The 24,904-nt window shown below is 39.3% G+C and overlaps 2 protein-coding genes across 2 annotated transcripts in view; both read left to right on the forward strand.

Moving 5' to 3' along the window:
- Positions 1–19,768, forward strand: part of BDP1 (B double prime 1, subunit of RNA polymerase III transcription initiation factor IIIB) — a 58,621-nt gene extending 38,853 nt beyond the window's left edge. Inside the window, exons 27-43 of the mRNA XM_065662237.1 lie at positions 23–237; positions 1,207–1,594; positions 3,194–3,292; positions 3,408–3,470; positions 3,619–3,655; positions 5,963–6,046; positions 6,671–6,893; positions 7,832–7,989; positions 8,183–8,324; positions 8,902–9,079; positions 9,918–9,978; positions 11,501–11,690; positions 13,145–13,361; positions 14,264–14,306; positions 15,195–15,489; positions 16,751–16,991; positions 17,355–19,768. Of these exons, the coding sequence (XP_065518309.1) occupies positions 23–237; positions 1,207–1,594; positions 3,194–3,292; positions 3,408–3,470; positions 3,619–3,655; positions 5,963–6,046; positions 6,671–6,893; positions 7,832–7,989; positions 8,183–8,324; positions 8,902–9,079; positions 9,918–9,978; positions 11,501–11,690; positions 13,145–13,361; positions 14,264–14,306; positions 15,195–15,489; positions 16,751–16,991; positions 17,355–17,483 (2,763 nt within the window). The 3' untranslated portion in view covers positions 17,484–19,768. The remainder of the gene's footprint in view (positions 1–22; positions 238–1,206; positions 1,595–3,193; positions 3,293–3,407; positions 3,471–3,618; positions 3,656–5,962; positions 6,047–6,670; positions 6,894–7,831; positions 7,990–8,182; positions 8,325–8,901; positions 9,080–9,917; positions 9,979–11,500; positions 11,691–13,144; positions 13,362–14,263; positions 14,307–15,194; positions 15,490–16,750; positions 16,992–17,354) is intronic.
- A 602-nt stretch (positions 19,769–20,370) lies between these two features.
- MCCC2 (methylcrotonyl-CoA carboxylase subunit 2) overlaps positions 20,371–24,904 on the forward strand; it is a 37,680-nt gene continuing 33,146 nt past the window's right edge. Inside the window, exons 1-2 of the mRNA XM_065662428.1 lie at positions 20,371–20,567; positions 24,608–24,674. Coding sequence (XP_065518500.1) covers positions 20,436–20,567; positions 24,608–24,674 — 199 coding nt within the window. The 5' untranslated portion in view covers positions 20,371–20,435. The remainder of the gene's footprint in view (positions 20,568–24,607; positions 24,675–24,904) is intronic.

Consider the following 24,904-nt stretch of genomic DNA (forward strand, 5'->3'; position numbering starts at 1 on the left):
AGTAATTGTCTCCTCCATTCAGCTAAAATCTAGTAACATAGTGGAAGCTGCCTCCTTCTCGGAGACTACAAGAAAACACGATTTTACAGACTCTGCTGGAGAAGCATCTTGTAAGAGAATGAGGCAGGATAGTAGACTCCAGTCTCCAAAGATATCATCAGAGAGTGAGAGTCAAGTAGAACAAGAGGATTCTCAGCTTTCTGTCTCAAGAGAAAAAAAATCAGACAATCTCACAAGGTAAAACAACTAATTTTTACTTGGAAGCTCAGTTCAATGGTTTTGGCTTTTGTTTTCAAAATGTAGTTATTAGTCATTATTTTGCATAGTGTTACATGAGTGCATGCAGGATGTCAGTCATTGTCTTTCATCTGAGGTCTGCCAGATGCATGCAGATTTCTCTCTGTCTCTTACCCTGCCTGCACTCATAAAATGGACTCAGCCAGCACTCTTGCCAGCCCATAACAGGTTTACCTGTGGTTTCAATAGGAATTACTGATTTTAAAGGGGAAGACATGGTATTACTAGTACTGGGGGCACAGAGATTGTGGGATTAGTCTAAACAAAGTCTGTGGAAATGTCCTCTGCTGCTATTTGTTTCCTCTCCACAACAGTTTACAAAGGAGGATGTTGTTTTGGGGGATGTTTGGAATTACTTTTGGTACTCAAAGTGGTGGTGCCCATCATTTTGAGGAGGGAAACAGCAGCTGATGAGGGAAGAGATTGCTGTCTGACAAACTGGAGCAGATAATTAGTTATCTAACAGTTCTAGTTTCTAGACATTAGTCTGATCAACTGAAATGTGACAGTTTGGGGCTCCTAGAACAGCTTTAGCAAAAGAGAACTGGAAATGTTCCCATGAGATAAAAAGCATTTGACTTACACATCCCTCAAAATCAAAATGAATTCATGCTTTTCTAATCAAAGAATTCTGTATCTTGTAAATTTAATTGTGCAGCTTTCCAAAGCTCTGAAACTGCTTATTACAGATTGATAATCAGTATTTTTTGCATACATGAAGAAATTAGGATTTCTGATTAAACAGTATGTGGATGCATTTTTGTCACTTTACACTAGGAAGTAAATAGATTGTATTGTTGGTTACAGTGATCCCTTTTTATTCATTGAGTTTGTTTTCATTTGTAGTACCCCTTTGTTTGGAATGTGTTGGATGTTGTTTTTTAAACGTGCTTTTGTCCTTTACTTTAGAAGGCAGTCTAGGAGGCCATCAAAACAGATAGTGCGGCCAAAACATGTCTCTGAGCTAAGAACTACTGCCTCTTCTTCTGAGTGTGAGCCTGGTTGCAGTGAGAAGGGGAATCAAAGGCAAGAAGTTAAACTGAGAGTTACTAGAGGCAAAAGTTTGAAAACTGTACATAGAAAGAAATCAGGGAAGGAGCACAAAAGTTCAAAGATAACCTTGGTGACCCTCCGGGCTTCTCAAGAGGAGGAGGAGGAGGAGGCAGACGACTTTGAGCCTGAGGATGAAGATGAATGCTTTGCACCAGAAGAAGTAAACAAAGCTCCAGTGTTTGTTCCTAAAGGTCTTCGATCTCCAAAACCTATTCCTGTTCAGATAGAGGAAACCATGGAAGAGGTATCATGTAGCTGTGTTCTGCATATGTACTTTTGTTTTGATTGTTTAAAAAGCTTTTATTCTAATACAGTCTCATAAATACTGGAGTTTCTCCCGGTTTAGTACAAGTTATTAACAATGGCACTGAGAGTAGCAGGGATGTTATCTGGCACATGGTTTTGAACAGAATACTACATCAGTCTAAGGTCCAGTTTTTGAAAGTTACTTTTTTATTCTTTGTGGACAATTTGCAGAGATGGAAACTAAGCCTAGAGTGCAGGCCCATGTTTTAATTATGCTGTTAGACTAGAATAGAACTCAAGATTGTTAGACTGTAGAAAGACTTGGTACCACATCTACTAAGACCAGTCACTAGAGAGGAATTGGCATACTTGTTATCGGGGAACTATTGAAGTCTGGGACTCTGTTCAAGGCCTTTGAAAGGGGTTGCATTCAGAGGTTTAGACATTTGTCTACTCTTTTTCCCTATCTTTGCATTTTTTGGCCTTTCTGGCCTGTCTTATCTCAGTGATATGTCTTCACAGCTTTTTTTTTTGTTTTTTTTTTCTTTTTGCTTTGCTCTGAATCTGTTTATCTGACCTGTTCAGTTCGTGCCTGAGGTTTTCATCACTACTTTTCACTCACTCCAGTTCTTTTTGGTTACAAGAGGAAGAGTCATCTTCCTCTCTTCTCACTGACATCTTGATTTTATTATTTTTTTTTATCTTTGTCTAGTGAATTTATCACACTGTTTCTTTCTACGGATGAAAGAGTAAAAAAATTAAAGCTCAGTTAAAACACCAAGCGTGACTCTAGAACAGTATTGGACAGCAAAGTTCCTGCACAGAAAGTTTTTCTGAATCCCTTAGTTTCAAAGATGTGGAATATATATCACATGCGTTTGCTGATTTAACACATAGGAGCCATGAGTTCTAGTAAAGAAGGAATATGGTTAGATACCTGAGGACTCAGCTGTTGTCAAGTTTAAATAGATCAGTGGAAAGCATCTATAAAAAGTGCAAGCCTTTGAAAGCTATTCAGGTCGAGTAGTGTTTTTCATAAGAACCTCACTAGAAATACCACAACCTTTATGCCAAATTTCAATTCCTTGTGTCTGAAAATACCAAATATCTAAAGCTCTCAGTGGAAAGACAGTGTTAAAGGAGAAGAAGAAAAAAATAAATAGGTAAAGTAATGGGGGGTGGGGAGTAGGGAGGTGTGTATTCCCTAGTCTGTCTTTGGAAAGAGGCTGAGCTGTTTTTAATTTCCTGAAGACTTAAAAAGCAGAAAAATGTGAAAACTAGCAAAACCCATTTGAAGTAAACAGCCATCATGGAAGATCTCAGCTGCATAACTTAGTTCGGTGGAATAATAAACAACTAAACCCAAAGTCTTAGGTTATCTGATGTTTTCAATTACTTACAAGCAGCACTGTCTCCAGTTCACACAAATGCTGCTTTCTTAAATCAGAAAGTGTGTAGTGTAAGACTTGATTTTTGGGAAGGATCCCACTAATTGTTTAAGATCTGCTAATTACATGTGGTTTATAAAAAAACTTGGATTTGACAGATTTTCTTCTGGGGCTGAGGAACTGAAATATTTTTTAAATTATTTTTACAGCTGGAAATACCTGTGAATATACCAGATGTGCAAGTGGCTGCTGATGCTGAAAGTCTCTCTCGTGCATCTGTCGATCAAGTGGTGCAGAAGGAGGAAAAAGTAAGCATGTCAATGGCAGTAAGAATGGTGTGGTGTTTTTTTGTTGTTGTTGTTCCTGTTGTTTTGTAGTACATAGAAAGTGCCTGTGCCTGATTGCCATCTCTGCTTGCAACAGTATAGCTTAATAGACCCTTGCCTGTCCTGTACCAATAAAAGGACACAGCTCTGGAAAAACTATGTAAGTGCATGTTGTTAGCCTTTAAAATACCTGTTCAAAGTCAGGGTAAACTTTGGACAGAATTTGCCTGTAATTTCGGTGTGTAATTGAATTAAAATTGTGCATTCATCTTATCTAGAACTTTGATACTGTTTTTCTTTTATTTAAGGAAACAACCATACATGAAAATCCAGAGGTGAACAAAGGTAGATATGAAACAATATTGTTAATATCTTTCCCATTAGCTTGTTACCAATATGTAGTTATTTGTGCTGGAAGTTTTCAGGTTTATATATCTTATTAAAAAAAACTGCTCGTGAGATACTAGATATTTTTATATTTTGAAGAAGATTTAAACTATTTTCTTACTGTTCTCTGTCAAGCAGGGGACCAAGTGTTGCCAAGTTGTGTTTCCTAGGGTCAGAATTGCCTTTTGTGTATCCCATCTACCTCTTTCCTGTGCTGTGGTAGTTGTCCACAAGTTGCTTGCTTGCCATTTGCTTGATGTGTGCCTGATTAATACAAAGATTGGGTATATGTGTAGCTTTGTCATCTCTGTGGTCTCTGACCTTAATATCCTCAATCTGTAAAATAGCATGAAGACTGTGATCTCTGTGATCACAGTCTTCCAGAAGCAAATATTCTTTCCATGTGGGATTTTACGAACTCTTATGGATCTATTGATTTTTAGACTAGCTTTCACATTTTAAATACATCTCAATACATCTTGCTAGATTCCACTGGAGATTGAATGTACCTAGTGTCTTACTTGAAGGAGGGGAAGCCTACTTTGTTCTTTCAATTTATTTCAGTACAATAGCTATGGAGGATGGAAATGTCTTTTTGAATACGCCCAGTTAGTGGTAGGCAAACAGATGTACTCTGTATAGCGAATTAGGAACTTGGAGTCTAATCTGGGATATTGATCAACACCATAGGTTAGGGATTTCTGTGATTAAACTGTTGCTGATTCCCACCCAGCTGCTTTCCACTCCTTTTCCTTAGCAGGATGAGGGGAGAAAAATAAAATTAAAAATCTCCTGGGTTGGGATAAAGACCTGAAAACCACTTACCAGATGACTCAACTTGGGGAAAACTAGTTTAATCTGTTGCCAAACGCAATAGAATAGGATGGTGAGAAACAGATCAAAACTGAAAAGGAGCTTTCTTTTCCTGCCTTCTTAGGCTTAACTTCACACCTTCATTTCCTACTTTTTTGCCTCTTTTCCCCTAAGAAGTGCAGGGCAAAAGGGAATGAGGTTTGCAGCCAGTTCCTAACAATCTCTGCTGCTTCTTCCTCCTCATGCTCTTCCCCTGCTCCAGTGTAGGGTCCTTGCTACAGGGTAGAGGCCTTCAGGATAAGTCTGCTTCATTGTGGGCCCTCTGTAGGGTGCATTTGCTTCAGGGAACAGCTACCTGTTCCATCAAGGTCTCCTCCACAGGTTGCAGGAGGATCTCTGCTGCCACACATGGGAGTACCCCTTCCACTTCCTTCCTGATTGTCCTGGGTTCAGTTGTAACAGTTATTTTTCTCCTTCCTAGTAGCTGGCACAGGGCTGTTTTGACTTCAGTGTGAGAACAGTGCTGGTAACACACCAGTGTGTTAATTATTGCTGAGCAGTGCTTATCCTGATCAAGGACTTTTCAGTCTCATGCTCTGCTAGTGAGGAGGACCACAAGAAGCCGGGAGGGAGCAGAGAGGACACCTGACCCAAACTAGCCAAAGGGGTATTCCATACCACAGCACGTCATGCCCAGTATATAAACTGGGGGGAGTCACTCAGAAGGCCCAGATCACTGCTTGGATAGGGTCAGTGGGTGGTGAGCAATTGTATTGTGCGTCGCATTATTATGGTATTTTTTCCTTTCCCTTTTTAGTTTTATATTCCCTCCCCTTGTTATTTCCCTTATTATCAGTAGTAGCAGTAGTAGTTTTATATTTTACTTTAGTTACTAGCCTGTGCTTATCTCAACCCATGGGTTTTACATTCTTTTGATTCTCCTTCCCATCCTGCCTGGAGGGAGGGGAGAAGGAGCCCGGGGTGTGAATGAGTGGCTGCATGGTGCTGAGCTACCTCCTGGGCTTAAACCACAAGACTTATTCAGGACTGTTTCTGACACTTTTCCCCTCTCACTTTTCACTGCTGTGCAACATTTTCCCCTTTCTGAAATGTGTTTCCCAAATGTGCCACTGTCCTGGCTGGCAGGCTTGGTTGTGTCTTGTGACGGGGTCAGTTGGAACCAGCTGCGTCCAGAGCAGCCCCCATGCTGCCAGCACCTTACCATGTGTACCCAGTACACCATTAAAGGGAATAATGCTTCTGATCAGGTTTTTTACAATAGTTCTAATCTAGTGGATGAGAGTTGCTGTCTCTTTCTAAGCATCTTGATCCATGAATGGCAACAATTCAAAAAAATACATGCTTCATTATATTTGATGATGGCGTCAAACAGATAAGTGGATTTGTGGTTAATGTGCGTGTGACTTTTAACATGTTTGAACAACTTTGCAGGAATTAATGATGGAAGCACTGAAGCTGCTATGACTTTACTTGCAATGGGTGATCCAATGTTCCAGTTAAAAACAAGCACTGAAGGTATGATCCGATTTATGGGACAAACCCTTGCTTGAACTTTGATTTCACCTAAGAAGGGACAGAGCAGTGACTGTATAGCGCTTCCGTGTGTTGCTGCATAGCAAGGTCAAGAGGCTTTTAGCCCTGCTAAAATGTAATGCATATTGCAGACTAGGCAATGCAGGTCGGCTGGAAAAAGGCACCTTGCTAGAAAAGTGTTTCTGAAACCTGGTTTAGGAAGAACATATTTGAGTTAAGCTGGTCATGTAAATTGGACAAAATAAGGGAATCAGGCTCCAGTGACAATACCTATCAGTCGTCTTTTCAGGCCTTTAACCTGAAAGATAGCTTATTCTGGCTAACTAGCTACAATCTGAAATTACCTGAGTTTAGTCTCTTCTTTTTCTATAGTCTTCTATTAGAATTGATCTGCTTTCATTGGTTGAAATGCTAGTTTCTGCCTTATTACTGTCAAAAGTGTGGCTTTAGGACTGTATTTACCTGGGATTTGAATTTGCATCTTTGGAGAATGCAGACTTTGTTAAACAAGATTTGACGTTCAGTAACTGTGAAACAGCTTTACATATGTGCCAAACCTGAGTCTTTTAAATTATGCTTTTCTATTCTGTTTCTTGTTCTAACCAGAACAAACACACGTGTTACCCAGTCAAGATGAGTTGGATGTGGCCAGTAGCTCTGCCTGCTCCAGACAAGATAGAATTTCTAGTCAGCATTTACTTTCTTCAGGCACTTCTACCAAGGAATTGGTCCCTTCTGAGGATGAAAGCAACATTAACGTAGAGAATCAGAGAACTGGCACAAGAACAGATGTCAAAGAATATTTTGAGAAAAATGCTACAGATACCAGGTTAAATTACTACTTATTTTCTTTAGGGAGAGAAGTCTTCTGGCATTGCTTACTTCTGCTAGGTTTATTTTTATTGAATTGCAAACAGCCTTGCTTTAGCAAAGGTTTGTCAGTTTATGTAATCCAGTGTGTAATCTGAAAAACCCTTTTTGTCTCTTCCTTACAACTTTTGTGAGACATTGGTATACATCTTTGGGGATGTAGAACTTCTTCTTTACTCCTGAAGTTAAGTTTACCATAGTGGGGAGAAAAGAATATTCAAACTTAGTTGGTATGGATCACTGTTAATTACCAAGCTCATTTTCCCAAAGTACAGCTAATCAGGCCAAGGGAAATTGCTTATGTGTCACTGCTGCTGTGGGATGTTTATCAAAGATTTGGTGCAGAGATGGCAAGGAACCGGTTTATCTTCTGTCATTATGGGGTTTTTAATGTTTTCGTTTTTTAACTTTGTTCAAGCATTTGTGAATGTTGAATCAGCTTGATGGAACATCTTTTCAGAAAAAAATCTCCTAGTGATCATGTACTATTTAAAAGACTGTTTAACTTGTTGGTTGCTGTGACAAACTATTAGATTATACTCCTCTGAAAATTATAATCAAAGATAAATTATTTTAAATCCAGTGGTTCTTTTATTATGTTATAACCAGAGCTTTCTACCATCTGATTGGTGTTACATGTCTGATTTTTCATGTTTTTTAAATATCTCAATTACTTGTTTTTTTTCTGTAGGTAGGGAATATCCTAGTTGACAATATACCTGACTTTTCCAGTTCCCAGCTACTCTTTTTTTTTTTTGTTTTGCCAAATAGTGTTCTGTCTCCTCTGCAGCCTATTTCAGCTCTTCACTGTCTTATCTACTCCATCTCTCTTATCTCTTCTCTGCACTGTCAAAAATCAAGAACTGTATTGATGGCATTTTTCCTTTTTACTTGCAGTGATAACTCTTTGCCTACAGTGAGTAGTGTGAGACTGACAAGAGGCAGGCTCTTGGAGCCTGAGCCAGCCTTCAGAGTATTGACGTCCAATGACAACATAATTCAAAAGTCACTTACTACAAATATACTTGTGGAACAACCAGAGCAAATTCAAAGTGGTAAGCCTACTTTTTATCCTGGGGTTAATAATTTTGTAGTGTGTTTATATATACGCATCTCTATATATACACATTTTAATATACAAAAGCTTATATATAAAAGTATAAATGTATATATGTGTGTGTGTATATATATATATATGCACGCACACAAAAAAATACTAACTGAATTTTCATCCTTATGTATCTTAAGAGTCTACAACCCTGAGAGGTACTGCAGAAATGCAGAAGGTGGAACTAGAACAGGTCAGACCGTCTACAGATGATTCTTCAATTTTTCATGACTTTGCAACTAAAAGTATGGAGCTTAACAAGCAAGCAGACAAAATTGAGAGGTAGGAAGAATTATCAGTGGATATTGGCTTTATTCCTGAAGTTTCTTAAAAATATGCAGCTGAAGTGTGTATAAAGTATGTGCCTGTGACGGAAACTGTGCTTACATATATTGTGTGTGCTTATGCACTTAAGTGTGCAGGTTAGACTGTTACTTTAAGGGTTTTCTCTGTTGTCCTACAGATCTTAGAGGCAAAAACATTAACTTCTGTTTGGTGTTTCAGAACTTAGTAATCACTTTGCTGCTTGATTGTCTCCCATGAAACTGCATCTGAAAGGAAATGTTAAGGAGTTGATCATTTAGAAATGTTAATGAGCTTGTAAGACTTCCTGCTTGGTCATGCTTTTTCTAATAAGATCTGAATTAGTGATGTTAGGGAGGCTTTTTCCTGAAATAGTTTATTTAGACTTGTTTGAGCATTACGCATTCTCATCAGTAGAACGATCTAGTATTTAAACAGGTGACCTGTTTCTCTGTAACTACATGAGCTTCATATTAAATATGTAATTGTACAGAATTTAGCCTATGCACAGACCATCTCAAGCTGATTTCAAATTAACTAGATACATACCTTACAGAACAGAAAAAGAGATGAGAGATGCTCACAGAAAATCAGGAGAATTACGAATTACATCACCAACACCTGAAAAATCTCACCTTGGACTAGAGGATCAAAATCGGAGTTCTGTGGATGGAATTCCTGAGCAAAATCCTTATCCTTCTGAGCACAATATGTGCACAATCAACTTTACTCAGGTAAAGAACTCAATTTAATTACAGTCTAGAAGTGTCCAGTTTCTGAAATCCTGTAGAGGAAGAGGTTTTACATGAAAATGTACTCTCCCATTTTAAAGACCTGGTACATTTTGAAGACAGCTGGTGAATTAAACTTTCTTTTTTTACAAAGGCATAACCAAACTTAATTTTTTGGACAACTTTAATCTTTGCAAGCCTCAGTTATAGCATTTCAGCAATAAGTGATAAATAAATGCTAGTAAATTTTGGGGCAATTTTTTTAAAGAGTTTTGATGGAAGAAGTTACCTCAGACTTGTATTCATTCAGTGCAACCTGTTAAGGTGATCTTACGGTAGGACAAGGTACAAGAATGATTTGGGTCTTACAGGACTGGCAGTGTTAGAAGAGGCTACTTGCAGTAGAGTATACCTGATTTTAGCAAAGGTGTATGCCATAAAAAGGAAGGGATGGATGAGTTGCAGAGGTTGGTGTTTTTCTTTGGCACTCAGTGGTTTTGTAATGGTTGGTGGCATTTGTTTTCTGAGTATCACTGAGCAATTTATTGTGTGAGTCATCTCTGACAGAGTTGTGCTGTAGGAAGTATAAATTTATTTTGACAAACCATCAATACAGACAATGAGCTGCATATAAATTTTTATATTGCCCAACTGTCTCTTGTCTTTGTAAAGCTAATATCCTTCAACCTAGCATAGCTAGAAGTAAAAACTGACAAATGTAATTATGATGATGTCATTAGATATTTTGGCTCTTCAGCATTTTACATGCTTTGTTTCTTTTCTGTTTTCTAGAGTTATTACTCAGGTTTATTAACGTTTTTTTCAACTGTGTTATTTCTAGAAGGGAGCTTGTGCTCAGGATGATCAACAGCAATGGATAAGCAGAACAGAAGAGACTTCAGGTATAATGTGCTAATATTCTAAGTTAGCAAAAGCCGACAGTGCTGTATCTTGTGGTTACCCAAAGAAGAAAAAACAAAAACAAACCTCAAAACATTCTCATTTACATGATTAAAAAATTTATTTCATTAACAAAAACAGTGACCCACAGTACAGTGCATTCCCCTCCTGAGCCTCTTACTAAATTTTGTTGATACAAACCAAACTTATGAACTTTTTGAATAGCGCTTCATTAAGTTTAAATGTAAGTGAAGGAAAAACTTGCTTTCTACTCCCTGCTGTGAGCTCCTGCTGCTTAACTCGTGCTAGGTTTAGCAGTTGTTAGAGGCTTTATGAGCCTCTGACTCACTTGTCCATCAAAAGGTGGATGTCACAGAGTGAGAGAACCTGTGTAGTTTTCCACTGGTTTAGTGAGCTGTAGAGTTGTCAAGTGTCAGAGTTGTGTGAGTACAAGGGATGGACTGTGCGAGTGTGGAGCAGGGCATGAAGAAGAATTGGGGAAGAAAAAAGAAGATGGCAACCAGACTTTCCTCATTTTAGCTGTAGTGAGTCAGCAGATTTTAATGCCTAACTGATTAGATGTGATGAAAGAAATGAAGGTGATGGCTTCTTTTCCCTAGACCAAATTGAAATGGAGCTGTTTTGGAACCAATACTTGTCTGAGGTACAGGAAAATCACTGTGTCAAAAGCCCAGAACATGTACTTTACATAGAAACTGCAGTCTGAACTTTCAGCTCCTGAGCATGTGTGAAAGATGGGGCTAATACTTCTTAGACATCTACTATTACGCTCTGTTACTGCAAGGATCTTGTGACAGAGCATTCTAAATCATCTTTAATTAGATGAAGAACCAAAGCTGAGTTGAGGTTGAAATAACAGCAGCTTTATGTCAAGAATGGAATCTGTCTTAAGTAATGGTGCAGCACTGTTTTCTATCTTTTGAAAACTTTACAAATGTTCTCACCTTAAATTCATTCTAGTGGATGCCACTTGGCAGTTACCTTTTAATGTCCATCTGTTGACTAAATCATTTATATTCTTCATTTATTAAATTCAAGACTGTACTTCTCAGGTCCTCTTCTGCAAGCCTTATGTAAGGGGAAAAAGTCTTGTTTATCATCAAAACAGCAGACTCCTGCCATTTAAAGAAGTAACAATACCTGACAGTTGCAATTAAAGACAAACGACCACTTGACCACCATTACACGAGTTTAATTAAACTGCAAATTGTTCTTTAATGCCAGAACACCCATTAAAAAAGCTCTATTCCTACTAGGCATTTTTAATATTCTTCATTCTGAACAGTAATCAGGATTCCACTGCAATGAACAGGTTCCAGGGGCCGACGATGTGTATCTCATCTAAGAATTGTCTCAAGACTATCCCCACTGCCTTTTTCTGTGGAGAAATGAGTGCCTAAAGCTTAATTACTCAGGGTAGGGAGGGAATGAAGAGAACAGTGTAATTTCAAACTTGAGTAACAGATTTTTATTATTTCTTTATTTCCCTGAAAAAAATGATAGTAGTGAGCAATGATCATAGATGTCCAGAGGAGGAACATACATTCATTTTAACGTTGGTGGAAATCCCAGCTGATTCAAAAGAGTTTGATGCATCTGTTTCGCTGGAACAAACTTCAGAACCATTACTACCAGCCCCAATACTTATCAGCCCAACAAATGCAAGGAAAACAAGTATGACTGAAGTGGAGAGGTAAATGCTTTATTCTTGAGTAAAGTGAAGTATTTTTTGTGAACCTTGTTTGTTTCCTATATGTTCATCACAGATAAGAGCTTCTCAAAGAAAGGCAAAAGGAAATAATTTTGGCAGAGAAAAGGAAGTGGAAAGGGCTCTTGTCAGATTTGAGAAAGATCTCATCAGTAGTTTGAAGTTAGTGTTTTAGTTAGTTGGGATTCTGGTGTCAATCTTAATTCTGATTAACCCTTTAGAGCAAGTCTTCCCTTTTAGCAAAAACCATTTGTTCAGTCTGAATCTATTCTGCCGTGGATACTTAGAATGAAAAGTAATTTAAATGAAATATCTAAGCATGTTCACACTTTTATACTGCTGTAACAGTTTTGTAAAGTAGGTATTTATTGCTCTTCCAGATTTTTAGTGTAGATTTTTAGTTTTTAATGTTCTGGAGAACATGCTAAACCATGGACATAAATTCAGATACTCTCTTGAGTTTGTGCCATGTTCAAACGGCAGAAGAGCTGAAAAAGCAAACAAATTAATTACTCAACTGAAAAATAACTGATTTGCAGAACTACAATACAAAGGGTTTGATTTTCTTTTGCAAGTAGTACTCCTCAATGCAATACAACAAAATTGCAATTTCAGCATTACAGTTTAATCTCTCAGTCAGTTTAGGAGGAAAAACCCGACAACAAGAGAAAAAGACGTTCTGAAGAATAAGAAGTGTTGCAAAGTTGTAAAAAACACTATTGCTATATTATTATAAGTCTTCAGATCATAGCTAGAGGTGTGATGCAGTTCCACATCATTGTGGATACCTTGCCATGTAACATCAAATGTTGATGTCATTCCTTGAGTTATTAAAAGGATAGGTCTTTGGGTGACTCTTGGCTACACAATGAATTCTGGTAACACTATGAATTTTGGCTACAAAATGTTAAGAATTCTAACTCCTGTGGAATTACTGTTAGTAGACAGAATTGCTAATAGGCAGAGTTAGGGTGTATCTTCTGTCTCACTGTTCCCTTCTGCTTTACCCTATCTCCCTAGTCTGCTGCTCCCCTAGGTGACTTGCTGTCTTTTGAGACCATACTGGGGAGTGGAGGACAGGGCTTGAGCATGGGGGTAAAGATTCAACTGTACATATAGATAATACTGTATTGTAGGATCCTCTTGGGCAGTTAATCACTTGTCTTATTTTTACATTTTATTAAAATATCAATTACAATTCAAATAGAACAGTTTCTAGAAGTAATTAGATTGAATTCTGACTAGAAAAACTTAATTCTCTAACTCAAAATAACACAGAAAAATGTTTCTCAGTAGTAAATAGTACATTTGAAATTAGTATTAGATATAAAGCAAGAAAGAGTATCACACAGATCCATGTGTAATTTCCATACAGAAATGTTATGCAAAGTAAATTCGGGCTTTTGTACAGTCATAGTAATGACTTCTTGTGTATACAGTATTGGATCCTCAATAACTGCAGCTGATAAATTTACTGCACCTTTAAACAGCAGTATGGAAACTGAGCAACTAGAGAGTGCATCAGTAGAGCCTGTCCCAAATTTACAGACAACTCAGAAAAGGTCAGCTGCTGACCTTGAAGAGAATGACTTTCCTCCAGCCAAGAAAATTCTCTCTACCGTCGTAGTGGAACATAACTCGGAAACCACTTATGAGGTGAGATCATAATTTGGTACATGAGTCTTTATGCAAAGTGTAGATGCATGAAATGTAATACAGCATCTTAATTATGTTTTTTATTGGTATCACCTGTGTAAAAATGAGCTGCCTGTACAACTTAAAGAAAATCAGCACCCACAGATTACTTTTTATTTTGAACTTCACAACAGTTTAGGGGCTGTTAATATAGTATCAATTTTTTTGGAGAGTTTATAGGCTCTCGGGTTTTATTATCAGGCTTCCTAGTAGGCAAACTGGTTATGTGACTGTCTTGGTTCATTCACTACAGCCTTTCCAACAATGACACTGCAGGAGGTGGAACTCTGCATCTTTATCGAATGATTGGCAGACTGTCTGTGTTCACTGAACAATGTTATGATTCCTCATGGTGTCTGTTGCTTCTAACTAATGAAGAAGTTAGATGTATATTCCTGTCTTGTTTTTAACATCACAAGTATTAGTTTAAAAGAACAAGCTGCAAATAAAAACTAGGCAGCATGTTTCCAGCTTCCCTCTGTGCATTTAGAATATACCCAAGCTTACAGCAGTGACTACCACTGCGTTTTGTGAGTAAGCTAAGATTGTGTAGTATATCTGGGTGAAGGAATGGGTGAAAATTCCCTACATGATTCAGAGAGCTTTTCTAGGAAGGAGTGGATAACAAGCCTTTTCACTGATCTCTCATCTTGACATCCTTGTCTTGAGTCGTTTGTCATAACACCTTGAAAAGCCTGCTTAGGAAATTAGTTAAATCATGGATGACACTATACTGAAGATGCAGTCTTCTGTATCACTGCTGTTGTTAGAACTGTACATGCATGATAGGACTGTATCAGCTTTCATTTTCTCTTCTGTATTGAGAAAAAAAGACAAATAACCTTTCTCTTTTTAAAATACAGACTTCCTCAATTAAATCCACAAATGCTCCAGTGGTAACTTCAGGTAGGTATATTTGAACTTGTAAACCAAAGTATAATGAATATAAATGCTTAATACATCACAATTTAATGCTGCTATCGTGCTGAATTGTCCTGTCTGAGGCTATCTAGCATGAAAATAGGAATGAGTTTACCCTAATACCACCATTCTGTGTTTTTTGCTATGAACTATGTGTGTTGGATTATATAATTGTTAATTTAATAATGGTTCTAAAAACGTTTGTGTAGCTAGTCTGTGAAATTTGGAAGGTTTTGGGGGCTAAACATATCTTCTCTTAAGTTAATATTTCCACCTGTTGGAGAGCGCTAATAAGCACAGGCATTAACTGGTATTTTATCTGTACTAATTTCTTAACCACAATAATTCCTTTTTTATTTTACTTTGTCTTTTTAAAAAAATATACACAAAACATAACTGCTTGACAGTCTTGTCTGCCTCTGAAGAATCAGAGAGAAAGCTGCAATGCTGACAATGCAGTCTTCAATGAGCCTGTGAAGGGTTTGCCAAAGTGCTTTTTGGCCCTGAGAAAGACTTTAAGGTCTAATTGTAGAATCTTAAACAGCTAGATGACTTGATTAAGTTTAGTGGTGTGCTGAAAAGGGTTGGTGTGTGCGTGTGCTGTAAAACCACACTTCTTCCAGCTTTTCCAGCTTTTACCCCATAACATCTGTAAGATCTTGCAGACTTTAAAAGTAGACCAAGACCTAGGAACATCCTTAGTGGGGACTTCAGAAAATAAAATTACAAGAAAAAAGAAAGAAGTAGAAGAAATCATCCCTTCTCTTGTAATGGTACAAGCCTTCTTAACATCACATGTGTCTTTTGGGCTGTTGTGTTATCCCTGAAGTTAAGTAACAGAAGTCTTTAAATGGCTCTCAACTACTTTTACAGGGAATCCTTTTCAAAAGACAGAGGCTTCAGCAAAAGAGAAGGTACCTGCCTCTGTGTTGGTGTCCAAATCTGTGTCACCACTGGCTGACAGGAGCCAACTTGAGACTTCGGAGAACTTGTGGATAGCACCACTTGAGAATTCAGCATCCAGAGAGAAAGAGGAAGTGGGGTGTAGATTGTCCCCTAACAGAAAAGCAGAAATAAGTGGACAAAGGAAGCAGGGGGAAGTGAGTGAATCTGGACAGGTGGAACATACTGGAAGCCTAGCATCATCTTCAGAAACTCCATTAGTCAGGTATTTATGCAATGCTTTGTTGGCTTTTTCTGTAAAAAAGGACCATTTTTCCATATTGAAGTTTTCATATCTTTTTTCCACTTAGTATTACAAGAAGGGCAGTACTGTTGTTTGTGACCTATATGGCTAGAGTTACAGTATCTATCCTCTTCAGCAAATTAGAAAGAAACAAATTGTCTGCTTTGAAATTTGAATTATTCATTTAAGTGAGCAGATTGACCAAGGGATACTACTGAAGTATGGTATGTCTACTTTAGATGCTGACAGATGCCTCTGGTGAGGCAGACATCAGTTGGCTATGATACAGGTTTAGAATAATTGTTGGTTTCCTGAGCTGAGTCTAATGTTGTGATACATACATCCATCCACTTGTTTTGATTTTTGTCCTTCTGCCAATAAGATTTGTAACTGGTATGGTACTCAGCACATAGGATTTTTAGGACTAACTTAAGATGTGTCATATCCCCAAAGGAGTTTCAGTCTTGACAGCTCAGAGAATACTCCTTTTGTTTAACCATCTGATTGTGGATGGTTTTAATATATCTTTCTAGAATGCTTAAGTGTTTTGAGTTCATGCTCTCTGTTGCTCACTGAAGTTGATTGTGGTGCTCTATTGGTCTCTTCTGATGCTGTCATTTACTCTTTCATTAAGCTTGTGTGAGTACCAAACTTGGTTATTTGTACTGGGACTTCCACAGCAATTGGGATGACAATGCACTGACATCAGAATCCTTGCCTTGAAGTTTACTAAGTTGTAAACTCTTTTAACAACATAAAAAGCTGATACTCTGTGTACCTGTAAGTGTACTAGTACTAGGTATGATGCTGGTAATGGGCTGCAGCAGACAGTCTGCTCTGGCCCCATCCTTGGGAATCGGGTTTCTTTTTCCATTGATTACATAAAGGATGCTCTTTTCTGTTTGTTCTTTGGTAGTATGTTCCAGTAGCTTTTGGAACTTCTTTCTGAAGATGTAGTAGCTTGTTACAGGCTCTGCTTTAGTAGCAAATAGTACATTCCTGTTCTCAGGGTTGGAGATGGTTCGTCTCTGCAACTCTTCAAGAAAATTTTGTGCCAGAATACTCTGTAATCAAAAGCCTTTCTCAGAATGACTTTTTTGGGGGGGGCGGTTCTTGGATTTTTTCATAGATGTCAGAGTTGTGTGTTTCCTTTGTTATGAGTTGGACTCCTCTAATAATATACATATCTCCCAATCACGGAGCAATCCTGTTACATCCTGACTATATTTTTTTTTTTGAGCAGGCGTGGACGAAAACCATTGGGATTTTTGTCTTTAATTTGCACAAAAAGTAGCTCTGAGACTGCAGAAAATTCCAAAAGGAATAGAGGGAAGATCCCAAAACCTCGGCTTGTGAGTCCAAAGCGAAACGTGAAAAACCACACTCCATGTCCTAAGGACAACAGGGAATCTTGTTCTCTTCCCTCTACAAGCACATCATCGTCTGTGGACCATAAGAGTATAGCTGCTGATGCTGCAGTTACAGTATGTGTTTACCTTTGAATACCCTTGCATTTTTGAGATGTGAAGAACAGTGAGTTAGTTATTTCAGGAGTGGGTAGGTGGTATGTAGTATTTGTGTTTTGAGATCCCTATCCCAGTGAATAAATCATGACTTGTGCATGCCTTGGAAACTTACAAGGGAAGTGAGTTGTTTTTTCGCTGCAGGTATGAGTACCTGTTTCCTGTATTCAGTAAACACTGATTCTTTTGTCTAACCTTTCTATCTAAATTGGAAACTCAAGTGCATATATATAGATGTGTGCATGTGTATGTGTATATATAAGTATATGTATATATACAAACAGATTAAGACTGTTGAGAGGAGCTTTTTCTTTTTTGTATTAGGTTCCAAGTAACAAGCCACCTGAGAAGCCACCCCTTTGTGCTAAAGATCAAGAGAAGGAGGAAGAACCAACCAGAATCTCTGAGTATTTTTTCAGTGACATCTTTATGGAAGTGGATGATTCAGAATAGCAAGTCAGCTTTATAAAAACCTAGGATCTGAGAGTGTAATGCAGCAAGAAAAGAGTATTTTTTCAAAGTTCTTGTGTTGATTATGCCACACTTAATGTCAGCCAAGCTGGTTTTAATTCCATAAAGATGAAATGTATTTCTTCTGAAGCAACCTGGATACTTTTAAAATGTTAATATAATCTAAACCTCTACATTGATGTCATTGTACCAGAGCAGCACCTGCTAGCTTGTAGTTTCACTTTAGATGCTGATAATGGATGCATGACTATCTTCAAGAAAAGTGCAATGAAAAAATGCTTAATTTTTGTGACAAGTATCCTTTTGAATTTTAATGCTAAAGCTTGTGGTACTGGCTGTACAAGTTCTTTACTTCTTTTTGTGAAGTATGTTATGTTAGTGTGTTAGAAGGAGGAATGAACCTTTTATCTATAGTGTAATCTCCATAGATAAAGATGCAAATACTGGAAGTAGTGTAGTAAATACATAGGTATGTTCAGCACTGCAGGTATTTTTATTAACATCTTCAAATGATGTATTTTTATAAGTGTTTTTAACCACATGAATTGAAAGATCCTAACTGAAAAGCCAAATAGGTTTAGTTCTTTAAAAAATTATTGAGAATAACTGGAAAACCACAATTTATTAAAAATGCCACGCAGCATTAATCTTTGCGGCTGTCCTGTTGGAGTGAGAGGAAGAGGTTAATGTTTCCTAATACAAATGCTAATTTCCTTCTAAATCTGAAAACAAGGGGATAAATACCATTTATTTTCCTTGGTTTTATGTGTAGGTGTTTGTATATCTGCTGACTTCCTTGGTTTCCCTTGTGCAAAGTAATGCAAAGAGGTAGGATTTAAACCATGGTTAGACAATGTGATTGCTTTGAGGATTTGCTAATTTGAAGGAGTAGAATTTGAATGGTTTTCTTCATGTTGGATGTCTGCTTGTGCTGTAACTCACTATAAAATGCTGATGCAGCTTTATGATTTTTTCCTTGCCTCATCAAGAAGATTGTCTTGTTGAGGCGACAAGGTTCATGCAGTCTCAAAGTCAGATGGTCACCCACATATCAGTATTTATTCTGAAACTCCTTCTTACACAAAAATGAGTGTGGAGAATTAAGTACTCTACATTTTTCTCCTGTTACTTCATACCAGCAAGTACTTTTGCAAAACAAATGATTTATTACTAAACTGATGTTTAAATGGTATTGTTGTGCTCTCAAGGAGCATAACAAACCTATCTTCAGCTTTGGACTGGATAATCATTTACTGGCAGAGATTTTCATATAAGTAGTTTAAGTACTTGTGAGACTGTTTGCCTTTTCAGAAAGCAAGGCTTCTGAAGGAACCTCTGAAATTTTGTCAATGAGGAAAAATACACAGAAAAGCTATCATTACTGCAAATTGCTACATTAGCAGGCATTTGTCAATCAAATGTGTCTAGCAGCAGTATCTTCCTGAAGTGATGGAAAAGGAACTAACAGTCCCAGTGTTAACTTACACTTGAAACCATACTGTCAACTCCCCTCACCATCCAAAAGACCCCAAAACCACCCATCACCATCAGTTTCTGTTCAGGTAGTATCTTGTCCTTTGCCTAATCCATGCAATGTGAAATGTTTATCTGAATATTGTCTTACTTGTAAACGTTAAGACATAGATTGATCTATACATAAAGGGCCATGTATTGTATATCTTGCAGATATTATTTTATGTATGCGTTAGATTCCAGATACGTGTGGCTTGTTTAAATCACTTGCACTTATAAGGGACTAAAGCAGATTTGTGGTGAGTCACTATAAAATAATTGCCCTAAATACTTCGAAGTGATAACCATTCCACATTTAGTTCTGTACATTTTAGCTTGCATTCTTATTACAAGATAAAAAACCACCCAACTATTTCATTACTAATATTTAAGGTGCCTTATCTCCCTGTTAGTTTGGGCTGCACACACTTTTTTTTTTTTCCCCTGCAGTAAGTCACTGCACTTTGTTAGAGGGTTTTGGGTTTGTTTGGGGTTTTTTTTTCCTTAAGAACAAATTTAATTTGAATAAAGACCACTTTGTGTTCTGTTTATGTATGAAAGTTTTATAATGGTGAAGTAGGTAAGAAAAGGTAGAAATCTCAATCCCTATTAGTTTAGCATTTCTGTGAAGATGTGGCATAAGACTGCTTTGCTTAGTTTTCCATCCTGTATCACTGCTTATATCTGTTTCAAAGAAAGTGGTCGTATTCTCTGCTATGAATTATGTGAATAAATTATTTTATATTGCCTCTGTATCCCTTTCTTGGAATATCATTTGTAGTTTTTAAATGCTCATAGGTATAGTAAGTTAATGCAGGTGTAGGCTAAATGGATGGCTGAAGCTCTGACTGCAGCACTGGGGTGCACGCGGTGGTAAGAGACTAAGTACATTTGAACAGGGGTTGTGTGGTGGGGTGTCTCTGGTTTGAGGTATGTTTTAGCATACAGCCTAACCGACTTTGTACCGGGCTTCACACTGTCTTCTCTCTGTAAATACAAAATGAAACTGGAATGCTGGAAAGCAGCAAAGCTTGCGCGCAAGGGACGATAGAAAAAAATGAATGGTCTGCCGCTCTTTTCGTAGCATCTCTGCTGGTCTGCAGGTAACAAAAGGGCAAGGGCTCTCCGGGGATGCGCAAGTGTGTAACAAAGGGCTTCCAACGGGAGTTCCTCAGCGTTGTCGTGCAGCCTGGGCCGCGGGGCGGTTGCGGTACCCTGTCGCCGACCGGGACGGGAAGGGCTTTTGCGTTGCCCGAGGTCGGCTCTCGCAGTGCCGGCCGCACGGGGCACCGCAGGTAGGGACGCTGGTGCTCGGCCCGCTCCCAGGGCCGCGCTCATGCCTATTGGCTGCGGCGGGGGGAGTGGCGCCGCGGGCCTGGGACTGCCGGCTCGGCTCGGCTCGGCTCGGCCCGGCGCACCGCCATGCTGCTGGGCCCCCGGCGGCTGCTGGGCCGCTGGCAGCTGCTGAGCAGCGCCCCGCCAGCCCGCGGCTACCGGGGTGAGGCGGTGGCAGCGGTGGGGTCACCCCCCGACGCGGGCTCCGCTCTCTACCAGGTAGGCTGGCCCGGGGCCCCCGCCGCCTGCTGGGCCGCAGGCCGCGGATGGGAGACTCCGGTGGGGAGCCACGGGCGGGCAGCAGTGTCCACCCCCGGCACCTGCGGCACTCCGGGTCTGGGGCGCTGGGCTGGGAGCTGGCGCTGCCGGCCTAGCCCCGGCCTGCAGCTCGGCCTCGTCTCGCTTCCGCGCCCTCGTGTGGCGAGCCCGCCGCCTGCTGAGGGGAGGCCCCATCCGCGACACGCAGGCTGCGGGGGGCCGCGGGGCTCGGCGGCGCCGTGGAGTGGGTGCGGCGGCGGCGGTGCAGCTGGTGTCGCCGCGGCCGTGCCGCGCACCGTCCGCAGGCAGCCCCGGGTCGCCTCGCACGGCCCGGTTTTGCCACGCTGCACCCGCTGACCCGTGCCTTCGGCGCCGAGGGCTGTATTAAGTTCATGCTGAGCGTAGAGGTGCCACGTAAAAGAGACCTTGGGGTTTGTACTGCCGGCTGCCTCATTATGGATGTTTTTACATGTCTTCTTTTTAAATCAGAATGCCAGCAGCAGCAGAAGGAATCATGTTTGGAACAACAGGAGTAGGTGGAATTCCAGTTGTCTTCATGAAGAAAACAGTACTTGTGTCTGGTGTAAATTGTTTTTTATGGGACATTACTGGCACAGAACAACATGGAATGGTTTGGTTTGGAAGGGGCCTTAAAGCTAATCTAGTTCCAACCTCCTGCAACAGCATAGAGCTCACCTTCCACTAGACCGGACTGGTCCACGCCCCATCCAGCCTGGGCTTGAACACTGCCCCACGTGGGGCAGCCACAGCTTCTGTGGGCAGCCTGTGCCAGGGCCTCACCACCCTCACAGGGAAGAACTTTTGCCTTGTATCTGATCTAAATCTCTCCTCTGTCATCTTAAAGCCATTCCCCCTTGTCCTGTCACTACATGCCCTTGTAAAAAGTCCCTCTCCAGACATGGTGACCCCTTTAGGCACTGGAAGCTGCACTAAGGTCTCCCCAGAGCCTCTCTTCAGGCCAAACAAGTCCAACTCTTCCAGCCTGTTTACATAGCAGAGCTGCTCCAGCCCCCTGATACCTCCGTGGCCTCCTCTGGCGTTGCTCCAACAGCTCCATGTTCCTCTTGTGTTGAGGGCCCTAGAGCTGGATGCAGTACTGCAGGGGGGGGTCTCACCACAGCAGAGGAGAGAGGGAGAATCTCCTCCCTTGACCTGCTGGTCACACTTCTGATGCAATGCACCATAACAGCTGCATTGTATTTATATTGTCATCATCATGTTCAAGAAAAAAATTGTGTACAGTTTAGGCTGAGAAAAGCACAGCTTTGGTGTGGATCAAAACTGGCAGGAGGGCATACATTTGTTTTCACATTTGTTCCAAGTCAAATATCAAACAGCAAGTGAAGCAACTCTTTCTGACTTAAATGGTGCCTTTGGTTCTGTGTTTGGTTTTGCAGAAACTAGGGGACAGAAGTTAGGTGACTGAAGCTTCTGTGGCATTTCAGTACGTGTTTATATATACCCATGTACAAAAGTTGCTCATGTGGAGTGGGTGTGTATGTATGTATGTGTGCATATTTGTGTGTAGCATACCAAAACTCCCAAGAAGTAGTATTTTAACAGCTGTGTTTGCTCAGCTAAGCTGTCGCTATATTTGCATTTGTGAGTGTGTATCTTTCCATCTCAAAAGCAAAGCTTGGTAAAGTAGCTCATGGTGTTAGTATTTGGTAGAAATAATTTACAGAGCACTGTAAACACATGTGGTGCTTTACAGACAGAGAACCGAGGTCCCTGCTGTGAGTCACTTCACCATCTGAAACAAAAGTAATACAGGGAATAAAGATGCAAACACATGAAGGCATAAGGGTATGTGTTAAAGGTCTTGTCTTCTTTAGCTAATGTTTGTGTTTCTGGCTGTGAATTCAGTTAGGCACCCTTGCCTTCATAATACAAACTGCCTTTCAAACCAGGCAAGTAAAAATGTAATCTAAAAATAAGAGTCTGAATTCTGGGACATCTGTGTAAATGTTCCAGGGATTAGATTTTGCAGCCCCTTAGTTCATGTAGCAGTAATTCAGTTAGCCTGTGTAATAACTGCCGGATTAGTCTGTAGGTTTTGCCTCTTGGTTTTTCTTTAACGTTTCTAGAAGCCCTCATGTCAACAGCAGGATTTTACAGAACTTTCTGGTGCAAGAGCAAGTTTCCAGAACAACTTGTGTCACTTCACTGGCCTTCTTGTCATTAATTAATGAAAAGCTCACAAATACGTGGTAGAGCTAGCATGGTTGTTTCTGAGAGGAGCCTTTTCTGTGTGTATTCAAAACCTACTGTAGGATTCCAGGGCATCTTTTCCTTTGTAAAATACAAAGATGCGGTGTTCTGGTTAAAGGCATGAAAGATAAGGCTAGAAATTAAGTGAATTTAAGCAACTGTAATATTTTAATACAGTGGGTTTTTTTATAGATTATCTGAATCGTCATTTCACAGTGTTTTATGTAGAGTAGCTAAAGTAGCTACCGTGATTTGTTAATTCAGAAGCTAGTAAGCCTGTGATTGCAATTGCTGTGTCCATTTTAATTTGCTTTGCCATTTTTAGCTGGGTTTATTTGGTTTGGGTTTTTTTCTGTGTTGAAGGTGAGTTTTTAAGCTCAGTACTGTGTGCAAAAAGTAAGTGTATTTAGAGAAAACAGGCTGAGTGGGCAAGGAGAATCAGGGAAAATATAAGCGTAATGCTGTGAAATGAGCCAGCTGGGCAAGCTGAACACATACAGTAGATATGGCTGTTGTGACAACTGCAGATTTTTAAAAGTGAGGAATTACAATGGCTGTTTCACAGACTTTTCACAGGCAAAACCAGTTAACTTGTAAAGTGTCTTTTGCAAAGGATTAAAAGTAGGTTTTGGTTCCTTCAGTGCTGCTGGTGGTTGTGTGGCCACAGTAGCTGTCTGTAATCCCTCCTAGGAGCATCAGTCAAGTTAACATGACATGTCTTGTTTTGTTCTTAGCTTTTGGGATGCTGCCACAGTGATGAAACTGGCTTGAATGCACAGTGTCTGTGTACGTGTTTTTATTCCTTCCTCCTTTGCACCTTGGTGCCTTTCAGTGACCAACGCAGAGCTGAACAAACTTAAATGCGACTTGTTGCTTTTAGGGGAAATCTCAATTGTGAGTGTTTGAGTCTGAATATAAAGAGTCACCAGATTTTTATTTTTTTCTGTCAAAGGAGACTCTAACATCTTCTGAATGAGAATTAGATATGGCAGTATGATTTTGGTTTTTTAATGCAGCAGTTACTACGTGTATCTGGAGTTTTACTTTTCAGAGAGGTAACATTAATATCTGGGAAAAAACCCACAACAAAACAACAAATTAAGCTTGACTAATACATTTTAATTTGTAATAAATGGTAAACAACTGCTGTAATAAGCACACAGAGCTTCTGATAGAAATTGTGAGCTCAGTACTGGATTAGTCATATTCAAAACTAAGAAGACCAGACTTTTCTGGTTTTTAAAAGCTTTATCTCTATGTTCTACCTAAGCAACAAGAATAGAAAAACATTAACCAAATTCTGTTCGGTCTAGGTCATTCATCTTTTGGTATAAAACACAAAACAAGACATAAAGGCATATAACAAGACATAAATTAGCAGTGCTTAATTTAATCCACATGATGCTTTTTACAAAACTAGATTAAAAAAGCAAACCTGTACTAATTAACAACACCTGAAAAATAGCACTTCAACTCTATAGTGGATAATTCTGGTTTTATTCATTAAATTTGGAGCTAGTCTTTTACAGCCCTAATATGCTCAGAGTTTTTTAGTATTTTTATTAAATGCTTTGGGATGCATGAGGAAAGACAGTACATAGGTAGAAATGTTATTACTTAAAAGACAATACAGATTTATTTAGTAGTATTTAGTAAGGTAAAGTGAAATTTGGAAGAGAAATAAATCTTGAACCTTCTGTGCTTGTATATTAAAAAGCAATACTGTCATTCTTGATTAAACATAAAATGCTGTTTTGTTCTCCACTTAGGAAAACTATGAACGAATGAAAGCGCTGGTAACCGAACTCCAACAGCAAGCAGAAAAGATCAGATTAGGTAAGTATGGTAGATTTTAGAACACGTGCTCTAAACACTGGTTTAGTTTAGTGCAAAAACCAGTTTAGTTCTTCGGATTTTTCCCCTCTTATATCTTCATCAATCAGTTCATTCAGATACAACATACTTGCTGGATTATAGTAGGCATGCTGAAATTTTAGCCATCTATTTAAATCTAGATTTACCGCCTTGTGACATCTGTAAATCTTAAAAGTTTTATGTCCAAGCTA

The sequence above is a fragment of the Lathamus discolor genome, chromosome Z, assembly GCF_037157495.1.
Source record: "Lathamus discolor isolate bLatDis1 chromosome Z, bLatDis1.hap1, whole genome shotgun sequence".
Classification (NCBI taxonomy): Eukaryota; Metazoa; Chordata; class Aves; order Psittaciformes; family Psittacidae; genus Lathamus; species Lathamus discolor.